This window comes from Urocampus carinirostris, chromosome 1 (genome assembly GCF_059441175.1).
Source record: "Urocampus carinirostris isolate Australia breed hairy pipefish chromosome 1, RoL_Ucar_1.0, whole genome shotgun sequence".
Taxonomy (NCBI): domain Eukaryota; kingdom Metazoa; phylum Chordata; class Actinopteri; order Syngnathiformes; family Syngnathidae; genus Urocampus; species Urocampus carinirostris.
This window is the reverse complement of record NC_142349.1, coordinates 63,020,512-63,041,585: the sequence shown is the minus strand read 5'-3', so window position 1 is coordinate 63,041,585 and position 21,074 is coordinate 63,020,512. Positions and strand designations below refer to the sequence as shown.

General features: G+C 40.5%; 1 protein-coding gene across 3 annotated transcripts in view; it reads left to right on the top strand.

The window, feature by feature from the left end:
• The window catches only part of crhr2 (corticotropin releasing hormone receptor 2), a 124,895-nt gene that overhangs the window by 87,361 nt on the left and 16,460 nt on the right, over window positions 1-21,074 (top strand). For all 3 annotated transcript variants that reach the window (XM_088348054.1, XM_088348062.1, XM_088348070.1), the window contains 3 exons: window positions 13,516-13,576; window positions 13,849-13,921; window positions 15,947-16,032. In XM_088348054.1, the coding sequence (XP_088204180.1) occupies window positions 13,516-13,576; window positions 13,849-13,921; window positions 15,947-16,032 (220 nt within the window). The remainder of the gene's footprint in view (window positions 1-13,515; window positions 13,577-13,848; window positions 13,922-15,946; window positions 16,033-21,074) is intronic.

Here is a 21,074-nt window from a genome sequence, read left to right as displayed (position 1 = left end):
GCAATTGTGTCCGACTGTCATTATTTTAATAATGGATGTATGCTAAACAAGTGCAAATGTACTCTTTTCCTACCACCTTATCCCGAGATTACATTTGTCACGATTCTGTCACTTGCCCGCTAATTGCCCTCACCTGCGCTCACTCTTTCAGCCCCAGCTGCCACTCGTTTCCTAATTATCCCTCTCCCTATTTAAGCACTTCATTCTCGGTCACTCTTTGTCAGTCCGTCAGCGAACCTCCGCACATGCAAGGCAAGCATTTAACTCTACACAAATAAACTACCTTAGACTCTAAGTATTTGGTTGCTCTGCATATAGCCTATAAGAGGTATTTTGGTTCAAAAACTAATTTTTGTTAATTTCTAAACAAACCTCATGGAAAGCTGTTTGGTGCTCTGTTCTGAATAAATAAAAAACATTTTTTCCCTGGTAAATTACACCCCAAAAAATCCCAAATAATTTTCAATTCAGAAAAAATGGTTTTCAGAGTAGAAGAAAACAACTTTGCTAGGCTCTTTATTAGTACAGTGGAACCTCGGTTCTCGACCATAATCCGTTCCAGAACCCTGTTCGAAAACCGATTTGTTCAATCACCGAAATCGTTTTTCCCATTAAAAGTAATGTAAAATCGTTTTAATCCGTTCCAACACCCTGAATGTTTACCATGAACATAAACATGATGCTAACCCAGGCTAATCGTACGTTCGCGTTAGCGTAATCTTCCGTTTGAAAGATTACGCTAACATGAAGGTGTAAAAATAAAAAAATCAGGTCGTTTACACGTCATTTAGCACCCGGGTCTCAAAAACAACAAATGGCTAGCGCTTCATTGGAAAGGGGGCTCCGTTCCAACACCCTGAATGTTTTACGTAAACAAAGCTAACCCAGGCTAATCGTACGTTCGCGTTATCGTAATCTTCCGTACGAAATATTACGCTGACATGAACATGTAAACATAAAAAAAAAGGATTATGAGTAGGATTTCTTACCTTTGTGGTGGACGGTTGGGAGAGAAAAATCATCAAAAGTTTTTCAACCTCCTCCAAAACTTGCGGCAGTTGCTTGCTTATAGCGCTAACTTCCTTAGCCGCATCACTCGATTTCACAGCCTCCTTATTCTTTACTATCGTACTGATAGTAGATTTAGCCATGCTGTATTCACTAGCACGATCGGAAATTCGTACACCTCTTTCATATTTAGCTATTGTCTTTCTTAAAGGCAATAGCTGTACGAACAACTTGTCTTTTTTCACCTGTCCTGCTTTCACCGACCTTCTTCGGAGGCATAATTAGGGCCTAAAACACCCGTACGCCGCTCAGCATCGCACCCTAGCGTACCGGCGTTCGAACTCCGATTTTTTGACCGAACAGCGAAGCAAGAATTTCTCGAAATTTTTGGTCGAACACCGATTTGTCCGAACTGAGAGGCCTTCGAAAACCGAGGTTTCCACTGTACTTGGAAAGTATGATGGAAACATAGGCTGAGTATTGATTGGATACTTCAGTAGTGCAACCTGTCCTGTTGGTGTCAGATAGTGCCAGTGATTGATTTCCTAAGTCTGTGTGTGGGTGGAGGTGGGGGTCAAATAGAGAAGGATCGGGTGCAGAGTTCAATAGTCTTACAGCCGGAGGATATTGGCTATTGGCCAGTCTAGATGTTTCGCATGTATTAACTGGGATCTCTTCCCTGGAGGCAACAGGTGGAAGAGGTGGTAAGCAGGATGGTGCTGGTCCCACAGGATGTTGGGTGCTCTTATCAGACAGCGAGTGGTGTAGGTGGTGCTAATCTCAGGGAAGGTTGTTCCCATAATTCTCCCGGCAGCTTTCACCACCTGATGGAGTGCCTGCCTGTCAGCTTTAGTGCAGCTAGTGACTAACGGTAGCGAATTTTACTATAAAGTCAAGTCACATTTATTTATATAGCCCTTAATCACAAAAATGTCTCAAAAGACTGCACAGGATTACAATCACACAATCACTTGATCTCAAACCAACATGCGGGCAAGAAAAACCTTAGCGTGAGGAAAAAAGAGAAACCTTGAGAAAGGACCTCACATGTGGTAATCCCCCTTCCAGGATTGACCAGGGTTAATTACAATTAGCATTACTGTACACATAATAGTAAACATTAGGCAAGATGTTGAAGATGTCCGGAAAGTGCATGACAGCAGTGACGCCCCCAGCCTGCAAACTAGTCGAGAAAGTCTATGAGGGCCACGCAGTTTCCCATCTCTGCCAGCTGGTCCATGCAGGCGTTCACATGCTTCAGGTCAAACGCTGGTCCGCTGACTCATCTCCAAATCGCCCTTCCCCTTTGTATCACCACCAGGCAGGCAGTCGGAAAAAGACAGGACAATACAGAATATGAGGTGGGCATCAATCATAAGATTCGGAATAGAAGTGTGTCCTAAGCCTCGATTTAAAAACTTCCATTGAGGTTGCAGATCTTATCTCCGGAGGCAGGGCATTCCATAGCACCGGGGCCCGGATGGAGAACGCTCTCGAGCCTGCGGACTTCTTGGCTCTCGGAGTCACAAGTAGACCGGCATTTTCCGAGCGCAGACTCCGTGCAGGAACATATGGGGAAATCAAATCAGAGAGATAAGAGGGTGAAAGCCCATGCAAACATTTGTATGTTAATAAGAGAACCTTAAATGCATGAAGAAATTATTGGGGGTATTAGGGGTTCAGTGTCTTACCCAGGGACACTTCAACATGTAACACGGAGGAGCCGGGATTCGAACTGACGAGCGCTCTACCTCCTGAGCCACAGCCGCCAATGATTTCCTAAGTGTGGGTATGGGTGGAGGTGGGGGTCAAATAGAGAAGGATTGGGTGCAGAGTTCAATAGTCTTACAGAAAGAACCTCACAAGTGGTAATCCTCCCTCCAGATGACCAGGGTGGAATAGATTTAGCGTTACAGTACACAAACATAGTAAACACTAGGTAACATGTTGAAGTTTGTCCACAAAGTCCATAACAGCAACAACGGCAACGACGCAGAGTTTTTCCTTGCCCTCATGTTGGTTTGAGATCAGGTGATGGTGTGATTGTAATCCTGTGCAGTCCTTTGAGACATTTTTGTGATGAAGTTCTATATAAATAATTGTGACTTGACTTGACTTGACTTTATAGTAAAATTAGTTAACGTAATTCAGTTAATTACTTTTTGGAACAAGTATTGACCAACAATAACTAATTACTTGTTTAAAGTAACATGCCTATCACTGCTTGTGACCCATTATTATCGAGAAAACATGCCATAAAACGCACTAAATCACAATAATTTCTCAACACTTCTTGTTGGACAGACAATCTTTCTCGAAACGATGCTACCCGACTGCGCTTATTTAGCTGCTCATCATCAACATATTAGACCAGGGGTGTCCAAACTTTTGAGAAAGTGGACCGAATTTGGTAAGCTAAAAATGTGTGACGGCTGAATATTCAGCCTGCCATTTTGTTAGCAGTCTTTAATCAATTTACCCTTGGTGTGAAGTTTGCAGTGCTTGGCTATCAGCGTTTCGACCTTGTAGCTCGCCTTTTTAGCATTGTCATTTGACTCGGAGGGTCTCATAATAAAGCGCTGCTGTGCCGTTAAAACATCTTCCAGTTGCTTCACCTTTTCACCAAATGGCTACTGCCATCATCTGGTTAAAAGGTGAATATTTTTTTGGGTACAAATTTATTTTATAAGGTATTGCGGTCAACATTCAGTTAGCTTTATGTAGTCAGAAGTCTATCAAGTCTGGCAGTACCTCTTAACATTATATTCTTTTAAAACAGTCTATTTTCAAACTAGGAAGTTGTTTCGGATTACAGTGAAAAAAATATTCCAATTTACTTTTGTCCTGGAAGCGGCAACCCTCACAGTCAACTTTTCTTTTTTTTTTCATTTACTGTCGTCCTGTTGCAAATGGCGTGTGCTAAATTCACACAGAAAGCCAAGGGTAAAGTGGCCAAATGGCTAGTGCCATCATCTGGTTAAAAGGTGAATATTTTTTGGGGTACAAATTTATCTTATAAAGTATTGCGGTCAACATTACTGGCGGACCACATATTATTAATTGTACGATAGAGGCCGCGGGGCAGTAAAAATTAGATCACAGGCCATAACTGTCCCCCAGTCCGGACTTTGGATATGTCCGTGTTAGGATGTGTTCAGGTGTGTTCCAGTTTGTTTGATTTCAGATTTTTTTATTCGAATTTTTGGAGTCAAATACCGTTTTTTTCATTTGCAGAGTCGTTCGAGTACCGAGGTATCGTTATAGTTTTGCCAATCATGGATATCAATAAAAAAATTATTACAGGTTCTTTACAACGGCTTCGCCATTGCTATTAGTGATATAACAATATATCTGTTCAGGGGTACAATGACATCAGAATCAAAAGATACTCTCATTGTTAAGTAACTTTTTGCAGTGGCTTCACTTTTTTATACAAGTCAGCGATCGAGTGTCCTACTTGAGTCCTAATAGCAGGTCAACGGCAAGTGGCTTTTGTTCCCATTGAAGACCCTGTGGGGATTTGGACTGGGTACATTACAGTGTTAGCAAGAGTGGGGGAAACTAGGTCATGAGGACATTTTTGGTTCAAGGGTCTTTTTTTAATTATTTGTTTTTATTTTATTGAATTCAGATTATTAAAAAATGCATACATGTTTTGAACAGTAACCCACCTCCCAAAAATTGGAACACTGACTTTAAAAATAAATATTACTTTGTAAAAACATTGTTTATTGGTAAAAAAAACGCAATAGTCAAGTCAAGTCATGTTTATTTGTATTTTATTAATCACAAAGAATCTCAAACGGCTGCACAGACCACAGATTATTGCAAACCACAGACTGTTATGACACCATCCCCTGATCTATAACCTACATGAGGGCAAATAATACACAGATATTGTCAACATAAAATATAGGTTATTCATGTGCTATAGAATAGAAGTGTGTTTTAAGTTTAGATTTAAACATTTCCACTGAGGTTGCAGATCGAATCTCAGGGGGAAGAGCATTCCATAGCACCGGGGCCCGAATGGAGAACGCTCTTGAACATGCGGTTCTCTTCTTGGCTCTTGGGATCACTGGTAGACCAGCATTTTCAGAGCGAAGGCTCCGGACCGGAACATAGGGCGTAATTAAATCTGAAAGATATGAGGGAGCAAGTCCATGATTTTGTGTACTACCAACAGAACCTTAAAATCACATCTTAAGCTAACAGGGAGCCAATGCAAGTTAGCTAAAATCGGGGTAATGTGATCAAACTTTCTTGTCTTAGTTAAAAGCCTCGCTGCAGCATTTTGTACCAGCTGAAGGCTTTTGATTTTGTACTTCGGGAGACCGAAGAGTAGTGCATTACAGTAATCGAAACGGGAGGTAACAAACGTGTGAATCATAATTTCCGCAGCCGACTGAGACAGCATAGGGCGAATTTTAGCAATGTTGCAAAGATGGAAAAAAGCTGTTCTAGTAATATTTTTCACATGTGTTTTAAGGGACAGATCGGGGTCAAATATGACACCTAAATTTTTGACAGAGCCATTTACATTTTTCAATGTTCTGAGCAGTTTTTGAGAACAAGTCACGGAATTTAGATGGACCAATAAGTAACATTTCGGTCTTGTCAGTATTAAGGCGCAAAACGTTGAGTGACATCCATTCCTTTATTTCAGTGAGGCAGGCCTCCAAATGTCCACAGTTCAGTGTGGCAGATTCCTCCATCGGAAGATTAAGTTGAGTGTCATCTGCGTATCCATGGAAACTGATATTATACATGCGAATAATATCACCTAAGAATGTAAATGCTGAAAAAGAAGGGGGCCAAGTACTGAACCCTGCAGAACACCACAGGTAACACTAAAGGGCTCAGATGTCATTTCACCATATTTAACACAGTGCGTCCCATCTGAGAGGTAGGATCCGAACCATAAGAGGACGGTTCCTGAGAGACTGATCCATTTTTCCAACCGTTCTAGCAAGATACTGAGATGATAAGATAATAAGCAATAGGAGTCTGTCAATTATTTATTTTTTTCTGTGAGGAAGACTAGGTATTTCTGTTGCTTCAATATCAAGTACATCCCACTCACTAGAATAAATTGATATTGACATGTAATTGAGGGGAAAAAAATCTGTTGGCATTTATATAAATATTTTGGTAATATTGTTCTTATTATATTTGAACAACAACAATGCAAACATTTTAAGCAGTATCGTATCCCGTTGGCCTAAAATGTTGCTTTGTTTAACTAGTTTTTCTAAAACTGTGTGACGTGTTTGTTTTTGTTTTTGTCATTAAGTAAGAACATTTACACTTACAATGTGCCAAACAGTCTTAAACTATGAGAATATTGATCATGTTGCTTCTATTTGGAATTTGGTTATGACTCAGGTAGAAAATATTTTGTAATATTTGTGAAATAATCTACCTTTTTCTACACTAGTTAGTTTTGCTTATTTTAATAGTGTTTTTTTTAAAATTTATTTACATTAATTACTACATAAACTGTCATGTGTTACCGATGTGATTCACCTCTGCCCGCTCCTTTGGCGCCAACTGCCTCGGACTCTGATTGGCTCCCTGTCATGATTTAAACCCACTCCCTTCTGTCACCTGTCGTCAGTCCGTCTGCAAACCTCATTTTACTCCAGGCAAGCTTTTTTCAACCCTGTCTCACACCTATTTTTGCTCCCATCTGTTCCCCGCTTTCGACCTGTTCTGATCCTGACCATGTCTACTCTCCTCTCCTGGCTTTCAACTCGTTTCTGATCACGACCACGTTTTTTTGCTCTCCTGTACCGGTTACTGACGCTTTTTTTCCGTTCCCGACACCGCCATCACTCGCCACAGAAGTCCCACTTTCGCGTTCAGAGTGAACTGCTTCCCGCGACCAGTGATCACCGGATCATGGGTGCAATCCTTTCCTTTCCTTCAATGTAACGCAAGTGGGTCCTGTCTCCGTTCTGGTCCTGACATGAACTATTTAAAAATAAATGAATAAAAGTAAAATCTGGTACATGTTCTGCCTATGAGGAAAGCATAAGTTTTTTTGTAAAATATTACATTGGTAACTTTTTTCTATATATATTTTACTTATTTCACCACGTAATATTTTTCTCTAGTAAAATAGAAAAACTAATACTCAACACTTTAGATGGTAAGTCATTTCCGTTATGTTGTTTTTCAATATATTGGTTTTAGATCAGGGGATGGTGTAATGGTTGTATAGCCCTTTGAGATTTCTTGTGATTGAGGGCTATACAAAGTTACACGAAATTATTATATTTCTAGATTTCCAGGAAATCATATTATATCAATTCACTTATTTTAAGATGTATTTTTTATTTTTCATGAAGATTTAGTAAAGATAAAAAGAAAACAAGAACAATATTAAACTGAAAATGAGTTTAATGTTCTAACAATGGGAAATATTTGCAGTGTGTAGGCCCTAATACTAAGTTATAATAATCAAGTTAAAGCTACCTACTAATCAACTATTTAAACTTTGCCTATTTAACAACACAAATAACATTGAACTCTCCTCCGATACATCAAAGTACTTGTGACCAAATTCAGTGGAATGAATGAAAAGCGGACAAAACACCAACACATCACTTGCGTGTCAAGGGACCGGACCAGATCGGAGGCAGGAGGCAGGAAGGATTAACTCATTCGCGTTAACGATCAGTACTTTTATTTAGCAAAATAAAAGTCGTCCAACACTCAGGGACAAAACAAAACAAAAACAGACTTACAGGCAAACAGGAACTAAGACTAGGGATACTCACAAAACAGGCTTTTACTCAAAACGTGCAAACACAGGTTTCCTCCGAATCAAACAAAACAGGACAGAGCAAAACAGAACAGAAAATGCAATGAACCAGCAACCCGCAATACCCAAAACCCCCCTTAAGAAGCCCACACGCAAATTAGACGATCTGCTCCAGCCGGGTGCCCAGGCGGCGGGGCCAGCCGGTCGCCACGGCGACCATGCTGGACATGACATTGCGTCTTAAGAAAGACAATTATTATCCCTGTAACTTTCGAGTTGCGAGACGCGATGGGTAAAACAAAGGCCGAGAGAAGCAGTTCAAATGAGGTTTTTATTACAATAAACACAAATTAAAACAAATACGTGCAGAGAGGTTTGCGGCACAGTTCTGAGGTCATGAAAACGAACCTCCTGTGTGGAGTTTGCATGTTCTGGCTGTGGGTTTCCTCCAGGCACTCAGGTTTCCTCCCACATTCCAAAAACATGCATGTTAGGTTAATTAGCCGGTCTAAATTGTCCCTAGGTGTGAAGTGAGGGAACGACCTGTCCCTGTGTGCCAGGCGATTGGCTGGCAACCAGTTCAGGGTGTCCCTTGCCCACTGCCCGAAGACGGCTGGGATGGGCTCCAGCACTCCCGCGACTCTACTGAGGATAAATGATGCAGATAATGAATGGATGATGGATGCGCAGATAGTGTTTTACAATCATTTTTATAGCAGAAAGGCTATGTCAAAAAAACAAACATTAGTCAGTGGAAAATCCCCAAAATCCCAGATTCACACAAGCATTTTGCCCTGATTGAAACCCGCAGGGGATTGGACAATACTTTGCCTGCAGAAACAACGCACGATACCTTAATATCAATGACAATTCAGCAAGAATTGTCAAAGATGGAATCAGTGGTGAGGACGGCAGAGGAAATAATAGGTACTGGCCTTCTGTCCCTGCATAGTATCTACATCGAACGTACGAGAAAACTGACATTAAAAATTATGGAGTCACCCTGCTCACAGGTACGGGTCGCCGTCTTCGCTCCATTAGGATCAAGACTACACGTCTTAAAGAGAGTTTTTACCCTTCCGCTATTCGGATGTTCAACGAGAAATGATTAGGTTTTTCTGTATAGTATTATTATGCCAACAACGTTCCTCCGACCTATTCTACTCTAGTCTTGTTATGTATAACAGTAATCCCTCTGTTATCGCGGTTAATGGGGACCAAAACCACCCGCGAAAAGTGAAAATCAGCGAAGTAGCGACGCCCCTTCAAAAATGCTTAATAAATAAATAAATAAAATGTTTTTTTTTTTTTGTTTTTTTAATTATTATTAATTTTTTGGACCCCCGAAGCTCTGAACCCACGAACGTGGAACTGCGAAGTAGCAACGCCCCTTCAAAAATGCTTAAAAAAATAATAATAATAACAATAATATATATATATATATATATATATATATATATATATATATATATATATATATATATATTTATTATTTTTTATTCTTATTTTTTTAAATTATTTTATTTTATTATTATTATTATTTTTTAGACCCACGAAGCTCTGAATCCGCGAACGTGGAACTGCGAGGTAACGACCCCTCCTTCAAAAATGCTTAAAATAAATATATATATATATTTATTTTATTTTATTTTTTTTAATTATTATTTTTTAATATTATTATTTTTTAGACCCGCGAAGCTCTGAACCCGCAAACGTGGAACAGCGAAGTAGCGAGGTCCCACTGTATTTTCTTTTTAGACTATTCTATTTAATCACCTTATATTTATCTTTTACTCAATTATTTTTATTCCTTTACATCTATTATGTTATCATTATTGAGAGTCTGCGTGTCAAATGATTTCTTGTATATATCATGTTTGAGGTTTATACTGGCTGAATAAATAAATACAATACAATAAATACAATACAATTCAAAATCTGCGAAGCGGTGAACCAGCGAAAACTGAAGCGGGAAGTAGCAAGAGATGACAGTAGCTGAGATCTTATACAGTCATGACAATACTGTATATGCAGACACATTTCAATAGAACGTTCAAGGTGCATTCATTGACCATTTACACTGTCGGAGATTACAAAACCGTCATACTCACAAGCAATGTTCCCTCTAATTTTCCACGGGTCTGAGCGTTCACACAAAGTCGGAGAGCAAAGCTTGAAACAACAGTGAGCAACCATAATCCCAAGTGTGGCAAGATAATTCATTATCAAACAGTTTCCGGCAATGCAAAATTATTTTTCTCTTTTGAATGAATTGACTCATGTAGTATTGCAAAGGTTGTGCGGCCTACAAATGTCGTTTGTTCTTACAATTATTTCACGAGATATCCATTTCTTTTTATTTCCTGACATATTTTGTCGTATAATATTAACATTTTTGGGGGCTTATTTAGTCGGTTGTGAGATACAGAACTGTACTTAATCTCATTTTTTAGTGGAAGTACAATGTTGGCAACAAGATTCACTTGATATAATGGAAATTATTTGAATGCAACACACTTTTTCATCTTTTTTCCGTGTTTTTTTTTTTAACTTTTTTTTTAATTCCTTTAAAAAAAATCTTGTTGTGTTTATTTTTTCCGAGCTGTTACTTTTTTCTTTTTGTTCTCTATTTACTTTTTTCCTACATTTCTTTCTTTTCTTTTTTTCCGGCTTTTTTCTAAAATTTTCCTTTTTTTTTCTCTTCCTTCTGTTTCTTTTTTTCTCAGCTTTTCACTACTTTTTCATTTTGGTATGTTTTCCTTTTTTGTTCTATTCCCCCATTCCTTTAAGTCATTTTGTGCATAATTCTACATAATATTTGGTCATGTTGGGATGAAAGAAGCAAAAACAACCTGAAGAGCCGTTTGGGATCCGAAAGAGCCGGTTCCTTTTAGTGAGCCAAGCTGAAGAAGCCGGTTCTCGACAAACTCTACTAACTTTACTCAACTTCGTTCTACTTCGACTCGACTTCAAATTACCGCATTTAGGACACGACGTCGGGGGAACCCGTGTATTTTTACCTTCATGCACTGTAACTTTGACTTAAGACGCTTCTTAATTAGTAATTTTGAGCCCTCATTTTTGTGCGCTGGCTAGATTTTCTTGTGCGCTGAGATTGCGCACGCGCGCAGCTTAGAGGGAACACTGTTCACAAGCTCAAATTTAGATATTGTAAAAATGAAATCCACCAGTGACCACAACATATATCATAATGAGAGGTTTTTATCTTAGCCCCAGATTCCCATTCCATACGAGAGAACGCGGAAAATGTCACTGCGGTTTGTACTGAGAACCGCCGCCTTTTGTAGCTGCCGGCATCAACGATGCCTACGTAAACTTGACTGGGCGCATCCCCCTGAGCAAGTCTGACATTCTTCCTCTTCATGTCACTGCCAATTCTCATGTTCTTTCTTGCTGTACGTCCAAGGGGGGAGGAGGAGGAAGGTCTGTAGGTCAAGCAAATGCAATTGTGCAAGAGCTAAACAGTAGATGAGACATACAACATCATCAGCGCTCACAGTCAACTTGACGGGAATGTTCTAGTACAGTGGTCGGGAACCTTGTTGATTTTAGAGCATTAAAACAAAATATTTGGATTTTTATACCATATGAATGACCTGAGACAAATTTCAGGGGCGGCAGTAGCTCAGGAGGTAGAGTGCTCGTCTTGGGATCAAGGGATCCCAGTTCGAATCCCGGCTCGTCCGTGTTACATGTCGAAGTGTCCTTGGGTAAGACACTGAGCCCCTAATACCCCCAATAAGCAGGTTAGCGCCTTACATGGCTGCAAGGCCGCTATTGGGAAATGTGGAGCACATTGTAAAGCGCTTTGGGAAGTCATTGACTTGAAAAGCGCTATATAAATACTGTACCTGTACTTCCTGCGGAGGATGAGGAGAGCCCACCTGCCCCCACCCTCCCTCATCACATTCTACAGGGGCACCATAGAGAGTATCCTGACCAGCTGTATCTCCGTGTGGTGTGGAGGCTGCAGCGCTTCCGACTGGGGTAGTGTTAGGAGGGTGACGAGGACAGCAGAGAAAATCATCGGGACTTCTCTCCCCTCCATTCAGGACATTGGCCAGAAGCGCTGCCTATCCCAAGCTAAGAACATTATCAGGGACTCCTCTCACCCCCATCATGGACTGTTCACCCTGCTAGCCTCTGGGAAGAGGTACTGCAGTGTGCGGTGCAGGACCACCAGGTTCCACAATAGTCTTGTCCCCCTGGCCATTAGACTGTTAATAGGTCAATCAAACACATAGTAAATCTAAACTGCTGCTAATCTGTACATCTGTTGGCTTTGTTTGACTTTTTGCACTACTGGCAGTTCTTTATAGCTAGCCACTCCTTGCACATCTGTTTTCTCTGCACTATTGTACTTACAGTGTTATTGTTACAGTGTTGTTACTGTTTACCTGACTTGTTTACCTGACTGCCCATTTTGCACATCTGGTTAGCTGCTCCTCTTGCACTATTTGCTCTACTGTAAAATACTATACATAGCCATAATTATTTAGTATATTATTAGTACTCAATACTCCAACTGAATACAACATTTTATTTATATCTGTACATTCAAGGAAACTGTGCGGGTCAGATGTATAGACATTTCGTTCTGTATACACGTGTACTAGAATGACAATAAAGTAGATCTGAATCTGAATCTGATAAATGCTGATCATTTCATTTCATTCAACAACACCGCCAATCCCTGCTCCCGACAAAAGCTATTTCGTCAGAGTATTTTATGTCACTGTGTCATGAGTGATAATACGTCCCATTTAGAAAAATATCCCATATAAAATTTGTCTCCCTCCTGCCGTTACTTTAGACCAGGGGTAGGAAACCTATGGCTCGGGAGCCATATATGGCTCTTTTCATGAGTACATATAAAATGTAACTATTGCACATCTCTCTGTGGCGTTCCAAAGTCAAGTGATTTCATCCCGATTTTGGTCCATATAAAGCCGAAGCAACTCAATGCAGAAGTTCGATAAGAAACCATTTAAACTGATGAATAAAAATGCTGGCAAACGACTTTGATTGGGTGAGCAGTACAGGTGGGTGGGTCCCTGCGCACTCGCTCTCGCTCAGTGCAGTCTACACTGAAAGTGATTATGATGATATGCTTATCGTTTGCAGTAATTTGTGACATTTTTACAAACGAAATTTGCATGCACATTGTTTTGAAACCGTTATTAAGGACAAATGTCATGGAAGAAATTCCCTCAACACTCTTAAATTAAGGTGGAAGACAAATTGTAAATGGCATATTTACATTGATTTGGGACACAGGATTTGGCATTATTATCATTTCATACATTTGATGAAATCATCAAATGACACACAGTGAAATAAATGTTCAGAATTAGCTTTTGTCTAGAGAGCGTGTTTGGCAGTTTTTTCATTTTTGTCTGAAAATATATGATGTGGCTCTCTCAATTTCTTTTTAAAACATGTTTTGCTTTTATGGCTCTTTGGGTCAAAAAGGTTCCTGACCCTTGCTTTAGATCATTGAGGTGTCGGGACAGGAACGGAAACAGGACCCACCTGCGTGACGTTTACCACAAGTTTTTTGAAGGAAAGAGAATCATATTAATCCATAGTATAGAAAGTATTCATATTTATTTATTGTATTTTTATTTTTTTATTTTTTTTCACTCGACCTCTACCTGCTCTTGTAAAATAATGCTATCTATCATGATATGAACTATTTTGATATCTGCTCTCTTTTTCAGGTATTCCCTGTCCAATAATAATTGCCTGGAGCATCGGGAAGCTGTATTATGAAAATGAAAAGTAGGTTTGCATTTTGAAATTTTGGAAAAGGAAAAAAAAAAGATTGAAGGAAACAAAATATTCAAATTTTCATTATGTTTTACCTTTATGGATTATTTAGAACTGGATTATGGAGATTGGACCTAAACATTGAAAAAATATCTCACTTTTTAGCAAGAATGTCAGTATTGTATATTGATATTGTGACAGGAAACTAAATATACATATTTAATTATGTTATGAAATTATCCTTACAACATTATGGTTGATTGTTGTGTGCATCCCCACAATAGGTGCTGGTTCGGGAAGGACCCTGGCAAATATATTGACTACATTTACCAAGGTCCTGTCATTCTTGTGCTACTGGTAAGGATCACTGCAGGACTAATGTTCTATTACAGGAGTTACCAACAATTTTTCAAAATGATCGCTACATTAATGTTAATGATTAGTGCAAATAACTACTAGGTTTAGAAAACACTGTAAATAATGAGAGAAGAAATTTTGAACTTGCAAGGAGAACAGGACAAAATTCCAAATCTAGTAGAACAGTATCACGTATAATATAAGGTATAATAGTCAAAACAGCTGACTGGCATCCTATGCAATCGTATTTGCAAGTAGAGCTGCAACAAATAGTCGATAAAATCCATTAAAATCTAATATTAAAAGCGTTAGCAACTAATTATCATCGATTTGTTGTATCATATGATTTATGAGCCACTAAGTATGTTAAATCAATGCAAACAAGAGTGCACACAATTCTGTTGTGACGCTGAAAGTTGTAGTACCACTTTTGTCTGGCAGAGAGCACAAAGACCGTTTTTATCAAAAAGTTATCTTACATTTAAATGATTGTTTATTTCCAAGTTAATTGACAAAATGTTGGATGTTTTTATTGTTTTATATTCTCGATTATTCTGCTGTTTTGTGCACTATTTTCCTATCCGTCCATAACATCAATATTTGAATAAAGAGGAGAGAAAGGCAAATGTTAGAAAATCCGATTCGTCTAAAAAATAAACGACGGATTATTCGATTATGAAATTAATCGTTAGTTGCGGCCCTTTCTGCAAGTGTCTAATATTAAAAACAGAAACAAACACAATAAACGTATCATTTACAATGTCCTATGAGCTATTTTCAAAAGCTTCGTAGGCTACGTAGCTGCTCTACTTTGTGCAAATTCATCAATACCGGATACACGAACAAAATACCGGAAAGGGCAGGACTGACAGAATCAATACTGGGTACTGGAGACTGGAGCAAGATACCGGACAGGACGGGACTAACGGGATTGATACCGGATACCGTATACTGGAACAAGATACCGGACAGGACAGACAGGATCGATGCCGGTGACTGGAGCAAGATACCGGACAGGGCAAGACAGACGGGCTCTATACCGGATATTGGAGCAAGATACCAGACAGGACGAGACAGACGGGATTGATACTGGATACTGGATACTGGATACCGGACAGGATGAGACAGACGGGATCAATACCGGATACTGGAGACTGGAGCAAGATACCGGACAGGACAAAACAGACGGAATCAATACCGGATACTGGAGACTGGAGCAAGATACCGGACAGGACGAGACAGACGGCATCGGTACCGGATACTGGAGACTGGACCAGGATACCGGACAGGATGAGACAGGCGGGATTGATACCGAATACTGGAGACTGGAGTAAGATACCGGACAGGACGAGACAGACGGTATCAATACCGGATACTGGATACACGAGCAAGATACCGGACTGGGCGAGACAGGCGGGATCAATACTGGATACTGGAGCAAGATACCGGACAGGACAAAACAGACAGAATCGATACCGGATACTGGAGACTGGAGCAAGATACCGGACAGGACGAGACGGACTGCATCGGCACCGGATACTGGAGACTGGACCAGGATACCGGACAGGATGAGACAGGCGGGATCAATACCGGATACTGGAGACTGGAGAATGGAGTAAGACACTGGACAGGACGAGACGGACGGGATTGATATCGCATACTGGAGACAGGAGCAAGATGCCCTGACAGGAAGAAACAGGCGGGATCGATACCGGACTGCAGAGGTTTGTTGACGGACTGACAAGGGGTGATGAGAGCACTGAGTTTAAATAGGAGGGAAGTAAATTAGGCAACAAGCAGCAGCTGGCGCCAAACGGGCGGGCCCAAGTGAGGGTTATAGGCAACCATGACAGTCTTCCTGTGAGGGGATAGGTGCTGTGTTGTGTTTGTAAAGTTTATTGTTGCTTAATAAGGGAAATTAGCATTAATTAATACGGGGAACAATTGGCTGAGGTTGACAGGTATATTGTCTAACTTTAAACAATCGTTTCTCAGATGCATGTATGTCATATTTCTCTTTGCCAGATAAACTTCGTTTTCCTCTTCAATATCGTCAGAATACTGATGACCAAACTGAGGGCTTCGACAACCTCGGAGACCATACAATACAGGTGAGAACGTTTTATTCATCTTTCGGCTCTTTTGGAAAAGTCTTTTGCTAGTTTTATTGAACGGGATCAGCTGGAGTTGGTGTGCTTCTGATAGCTGCTTTCAGGTTGAAGCACTTCCTCTTACTGCAGTCAATGGAACAAATTTCAAAAACAGTTCATTAGCGTTGCAGTTATTTAAAGATCTCTCTTTTTCCCCGACCTTTAAAGCATCCATGAATGCATTAAATGCCCACATTAGCCCGCGCATTTATTAAGCTCGGATATCGTGCAAGTAGCTCCGGGACGCGTTATTGGTATTAATCGTGGTTCATTAGCCGAGTTCGTCTCACGACGGGGGAGAGAGTCGTGCAGGCCGCCATCTGGAAGCGCATTATTTTTATTTAAAGACATGTAAGCGGGTTTTTATTTTTAGAAGGGGAAAATATCTCACTTCATAGCGCATCTGTGCTGGCTTCATGAATGTGTTAATGTTTCAATCTGGCCGCCTGCGTTGATGTGAGGTCGCACATTTGTTGCTGCCTACAATTTGATGAGCAGCTCTTTTTTTCAAGCATAAATATTCAAGTGGGCGCTTGCATGAGCACACATACTGGCATATATACCTTCATTGTTTCTTTGGGGTTTTCCTATGTTCTGTTTCATTATTTTCAGGATCTGACACCTTTTCCACCTAAACTTGCAGAAATACCTCTCTTTAGGACCCAACTTTGACCGAGAGATGTCGCTCTACTGTACCGTGCGAGTCAGGGTTGGGTAGGGTTACTTTAACTGGATTACTTTCAATTACTTTTGGATTACTCCAATACCAAATATGCTAATAAAAGACAAAATAAACTAAATATGAATAAAATGATGACTCACAACACGTGGTAAGCTTTCTCTCCTGGCTTTGATCTCTTTGATCTCCGGCAAAACTAACATAAAATGCGACAGAAACAAAATGAAAATAAATCCAAACAGCTTGCCAATATCATTTATGCCGTTCCATGTATTCCGTTACTCCCCAAGCCTGCACAAAATGTAGTAATTGTATTTATATTTAGTTTCTTTTGTCTTTTATTAGCATATTTGGTATTGAGTAATCCAAAAGTAATTGAAAGTAATCCAGTTAAAGTAACCCTACACCACCCTGCGTGCGACCGAAAACGAGTGCTAAAAACCACAATGAAAAATACACACTACGGCGACCAATCTGTTTATTTTTCTTCCCGTTTTTCCACCCAGCCTTCTCAAGGTCTTTCGGGTACCCGTAGCAGTAAGATGACATAATTATATCAGCTCCTTCTAAGTGAGGCTCATGTTATGTAAAATAAATGCAAATTTATCAAGCAATATTTATATCAATATTCATATGATAGTTCATATATTTTGGATTATAATATAAATGCTAATTCCTCTCTTACCACTAGGAGGTGCTAAATACTGAAATGTGCATCAAAACCCTTTTTTGCCTTTGAAACCCAAATTTGAAATTTAAATCAGGGCATGTTTTTTTGTATAGGCCTTAATCACAAGGAGTCTCAAAGGGCTGCACAGACCACAGATGGTTGCAAACTACAACCTATTATTATCCCCTGATCTAAGACCCATATTAGGGCAAGGAAAAACTCAAAAACCCTCAACATGGGGAAAATGAAAAAACCATGAGAAGGGACCGCACATGAGGTTATCCCATTTCCAGGATGACCAGGCTGCAACGGATGTTGCAATAAAAAATAATACACAAATATTGTCAACATGAAATATAGTTCATTTATAAGCTATAGAATAGAGGTGTGTTTTAAGCCTAGATTTAAACAGTTCCACTGAGGTTGCAGATCGAATCTCAGGGGACAACATTCCACAGCACGGAGATCCGAATGGAGAATGCTCTCGAATCTGCGGATCTCTTCTTGGCTCTTGGGATCACGAGTGGACCAGCATTTTCAGAGCAAAGGCTCCGGACCGGAACATAGAAGGAACTTAAATCTGAAAGATATGAGGGAACAAGTCCATGCATCATTGAAAATGTTAACTTTGATCTACACTTGCACCTTGTAATCTACAAATCTCACTTTAAACCCTACTTTTGAACGTGTATATTTAACTGAAAACTTTTCTTTGGAACATTACTCTAAAAAAAAAAATCCACCCTGATATTGACCAACCTCATTTATCTGAGTCCTTCTTTTCCAAGAAAAAAAACCCGAAAAAAAAAACAATTTTAATACACATCTACATGCATATGATATATCAAAATAAAGTAAAAATTGATAAAATGATAACAATTACACAAATGGAACAAGATACTTCTGCAGTTAATATATGATAGAAAAATCATCAGTAAAGCACTATTTATTTTTGTCTAGAAAAAACTGGGGCGTACAACAATGAAAAATTTAGGTTATCATTGCATCAGTACATAATCTCTCCCTTCACTTTTCCTTATACATCTCCACAGGACTTTGGCCATTCCTGTGTATTTTCCACTCAAAGATGACTCAGCTAGTCAGGAAACCAGCAGAGGTGAAAAGTAGATATAGCAATATCATACCTGACTCTGTCCTCATTAACTCAGTGTTCTGAAAATAAAAAAACACAAAATAATTAGGGAAGGTTGAAGTGGTGGGTCAGGCAGGCATGAAGTCTTCACGTTGCCACAGTTTGCAGTACCGCAGTTCCAGAACCTCCCTTGATATGTAAAAATCTACCCAAGTTATAATTTGCTATAATCAACCTGGGATAATGGCTCACCGCCGCAATGGATTTTAATGGAAAGAATACGAAAAAAGGTTGGTAGGGATGACGCAAATTTGCTCTTCTGGACCCCCATCAATAGTCCACTAGGGATAATAAATTGCTGCTGCGGGATGCTGTTCTTGTCACAGACCAGAACGGACACAGGACTCAATGGCATGTGTTTCTCAGATTTTATTGAAAGAGAGTGAGAGTAAGGCATGCTTGATTGCTTGATCCGAAGACTGGCGGAGAGCGGGAATGAGCAAGGCGGGGTGACACTTCCGTTTCTGAAGAAGACAGGCGGGAACGGCAAGTCGTTTGACCAGGGCTGGAGATCAGAGGCAATGTAAAGTTCGTAATAGTGGTTGTAGGCAGGCGGCAGGCAAAACAGGCATAGTCAGGTTCAGAAACGGGTCAAAAAACGGGAATCAGGCAGGAAACAGGTTTTAACGTGGACGGAGTTGGACGGGAACGCTCACTGAGTGAAACACAACAGCTTGCAACGATCTGACAAAGTTTCAACTGAAGTTGGGGGCTTAAGAAGGGTGTGGCCACCAATCAGCTTGTCCGGGCTGTTGGCGTCAATCAAGCTGCCACAGGTGTTCCAAATAGGGCAATTATGACAGTTCTGTTTAAGCTGTAAGAACAGAAAAAGGAACCATACACTAATTTGCTTTTTTAGCCCCGGCTCTCAACAATTGTTGACTGGGGAAATATGGGTCTCAGCCAAAACAGTGCAGTTCATTTTAGGCGTGCAACAATGACACGCTTTAGCAGCCCGAATCGAAAAAAAAGTGTTCTTCTGGCCCCTGTTCTCAGCTATAGTTGAGAGGGGGTTAATGTATTGCGGCCGCTCGGGTGCTGTTCATTTTAGGCGGAGAGAACGGAAATAGAAGTAAGATAGGGCCTAAAAATTCCAGCCCTCCCTGACCCGGGTATTTGAGCCCGATCCAGCCCAAGTCTGACCAATTAACTTACGTTAAGGGAACCAAGCTTGAAGCAAACCCGATATTCCAGATTTGTGAGGACACTGGAGGAGGTGGGGGAATTTTTGGTGAGCCATGATGGCGCACCTCCTGACAAAATCGATTTGGGGATTATAAGTCACGGCTGCATGAGTGCAGTTCGTTTTAGGCAATAAAGTTCGTTTCAGGCAATAAAACAGTAATGGCAAAAATAGCAGCCAGGCCTGACAAACATGCACTCTGCTGACCTCTGTTTGCAGCAATATGCGATCAAGGTTAATGGATCGCGGAATATTTTTCAACCTGGAAGTAAAATGCGTAAAATTGTTAGGTACAGCGATCCCTTGGTTTTCACGGTTAATAGGGACCAGAACCACCCACAAAAAGCGAATATCAAAGGGTTTGACAAATAATAACACACAACACATGATTGGAACCAAATACTTGTTGTTATTGTCAATATAAAAATGTAAAACGAAATTGGAGGGCTTCTTTCTGTGTAAGAAAGCAATTTAGAGAGCGACCGGCTAGCTGTGCGCTGGCATCGGGTGTCCTCAAATGGAGACAGATCCCCACTTTCTAACTCCATGTAATTCGTTTCATGGTTAATGGATCTGGCGTTGCTGAAATACTGTACAGGCTCCGCAATGGTAGCTTGTATGGGTTGTTAGCCTAGCCGTTAGCAATAGGTCGGACCTGCAGCCAGACTATTGCTTTCCATTCTGACGCTGCCTCAGTCAGTTCCCAGACACGATCACAATCCACATAGCACTCGCAGCATTTCTTTGCGCTCTTCTGACTTTCCTTGGAAGCCGATTTAATTAATTAATTTCTGTGGAATATGACAAGCCGCTAAAAGCGGTGCTTCCTTGTTTGTTCACGCCCGCTGTTTGACTGAAGCCCATCAGCCTATCAGAGTAGCGAACACAGACATTCACATCTGCCTATAATGGGTGCGCAGACAGACGATCAACTCTATGCAAAACAAAACGCCCTCAAGGTGGTCTCCACAATGCACGAAACACATATATTAATGACAACAATGTCAAAATCCGTCATGATTACTGATGTGACTGTGCCCGCTCATTTGGCACCACCCGCCGTGGGTTCTGATTGGCTCCCAGTCACTATTTGAACTCAGTTCTGTCTGTCCCCTTTGGTCAGTTCGTCTGCAAACCTCAGTGAACACTAGGGAAGCCTTTTTCGACCCTGACCCCCACCTGTCCCGTTTCTTTGCTCCCGTCGGTCTCTGATCCTGACCACTTCTGCTCTCCCGTCACAGCTTACAACGTATTTTTGCCACGACTACGTCTACTCTCTCGTTCCGGCTTACGACTCGCTTACGACCCCGACCCCGCC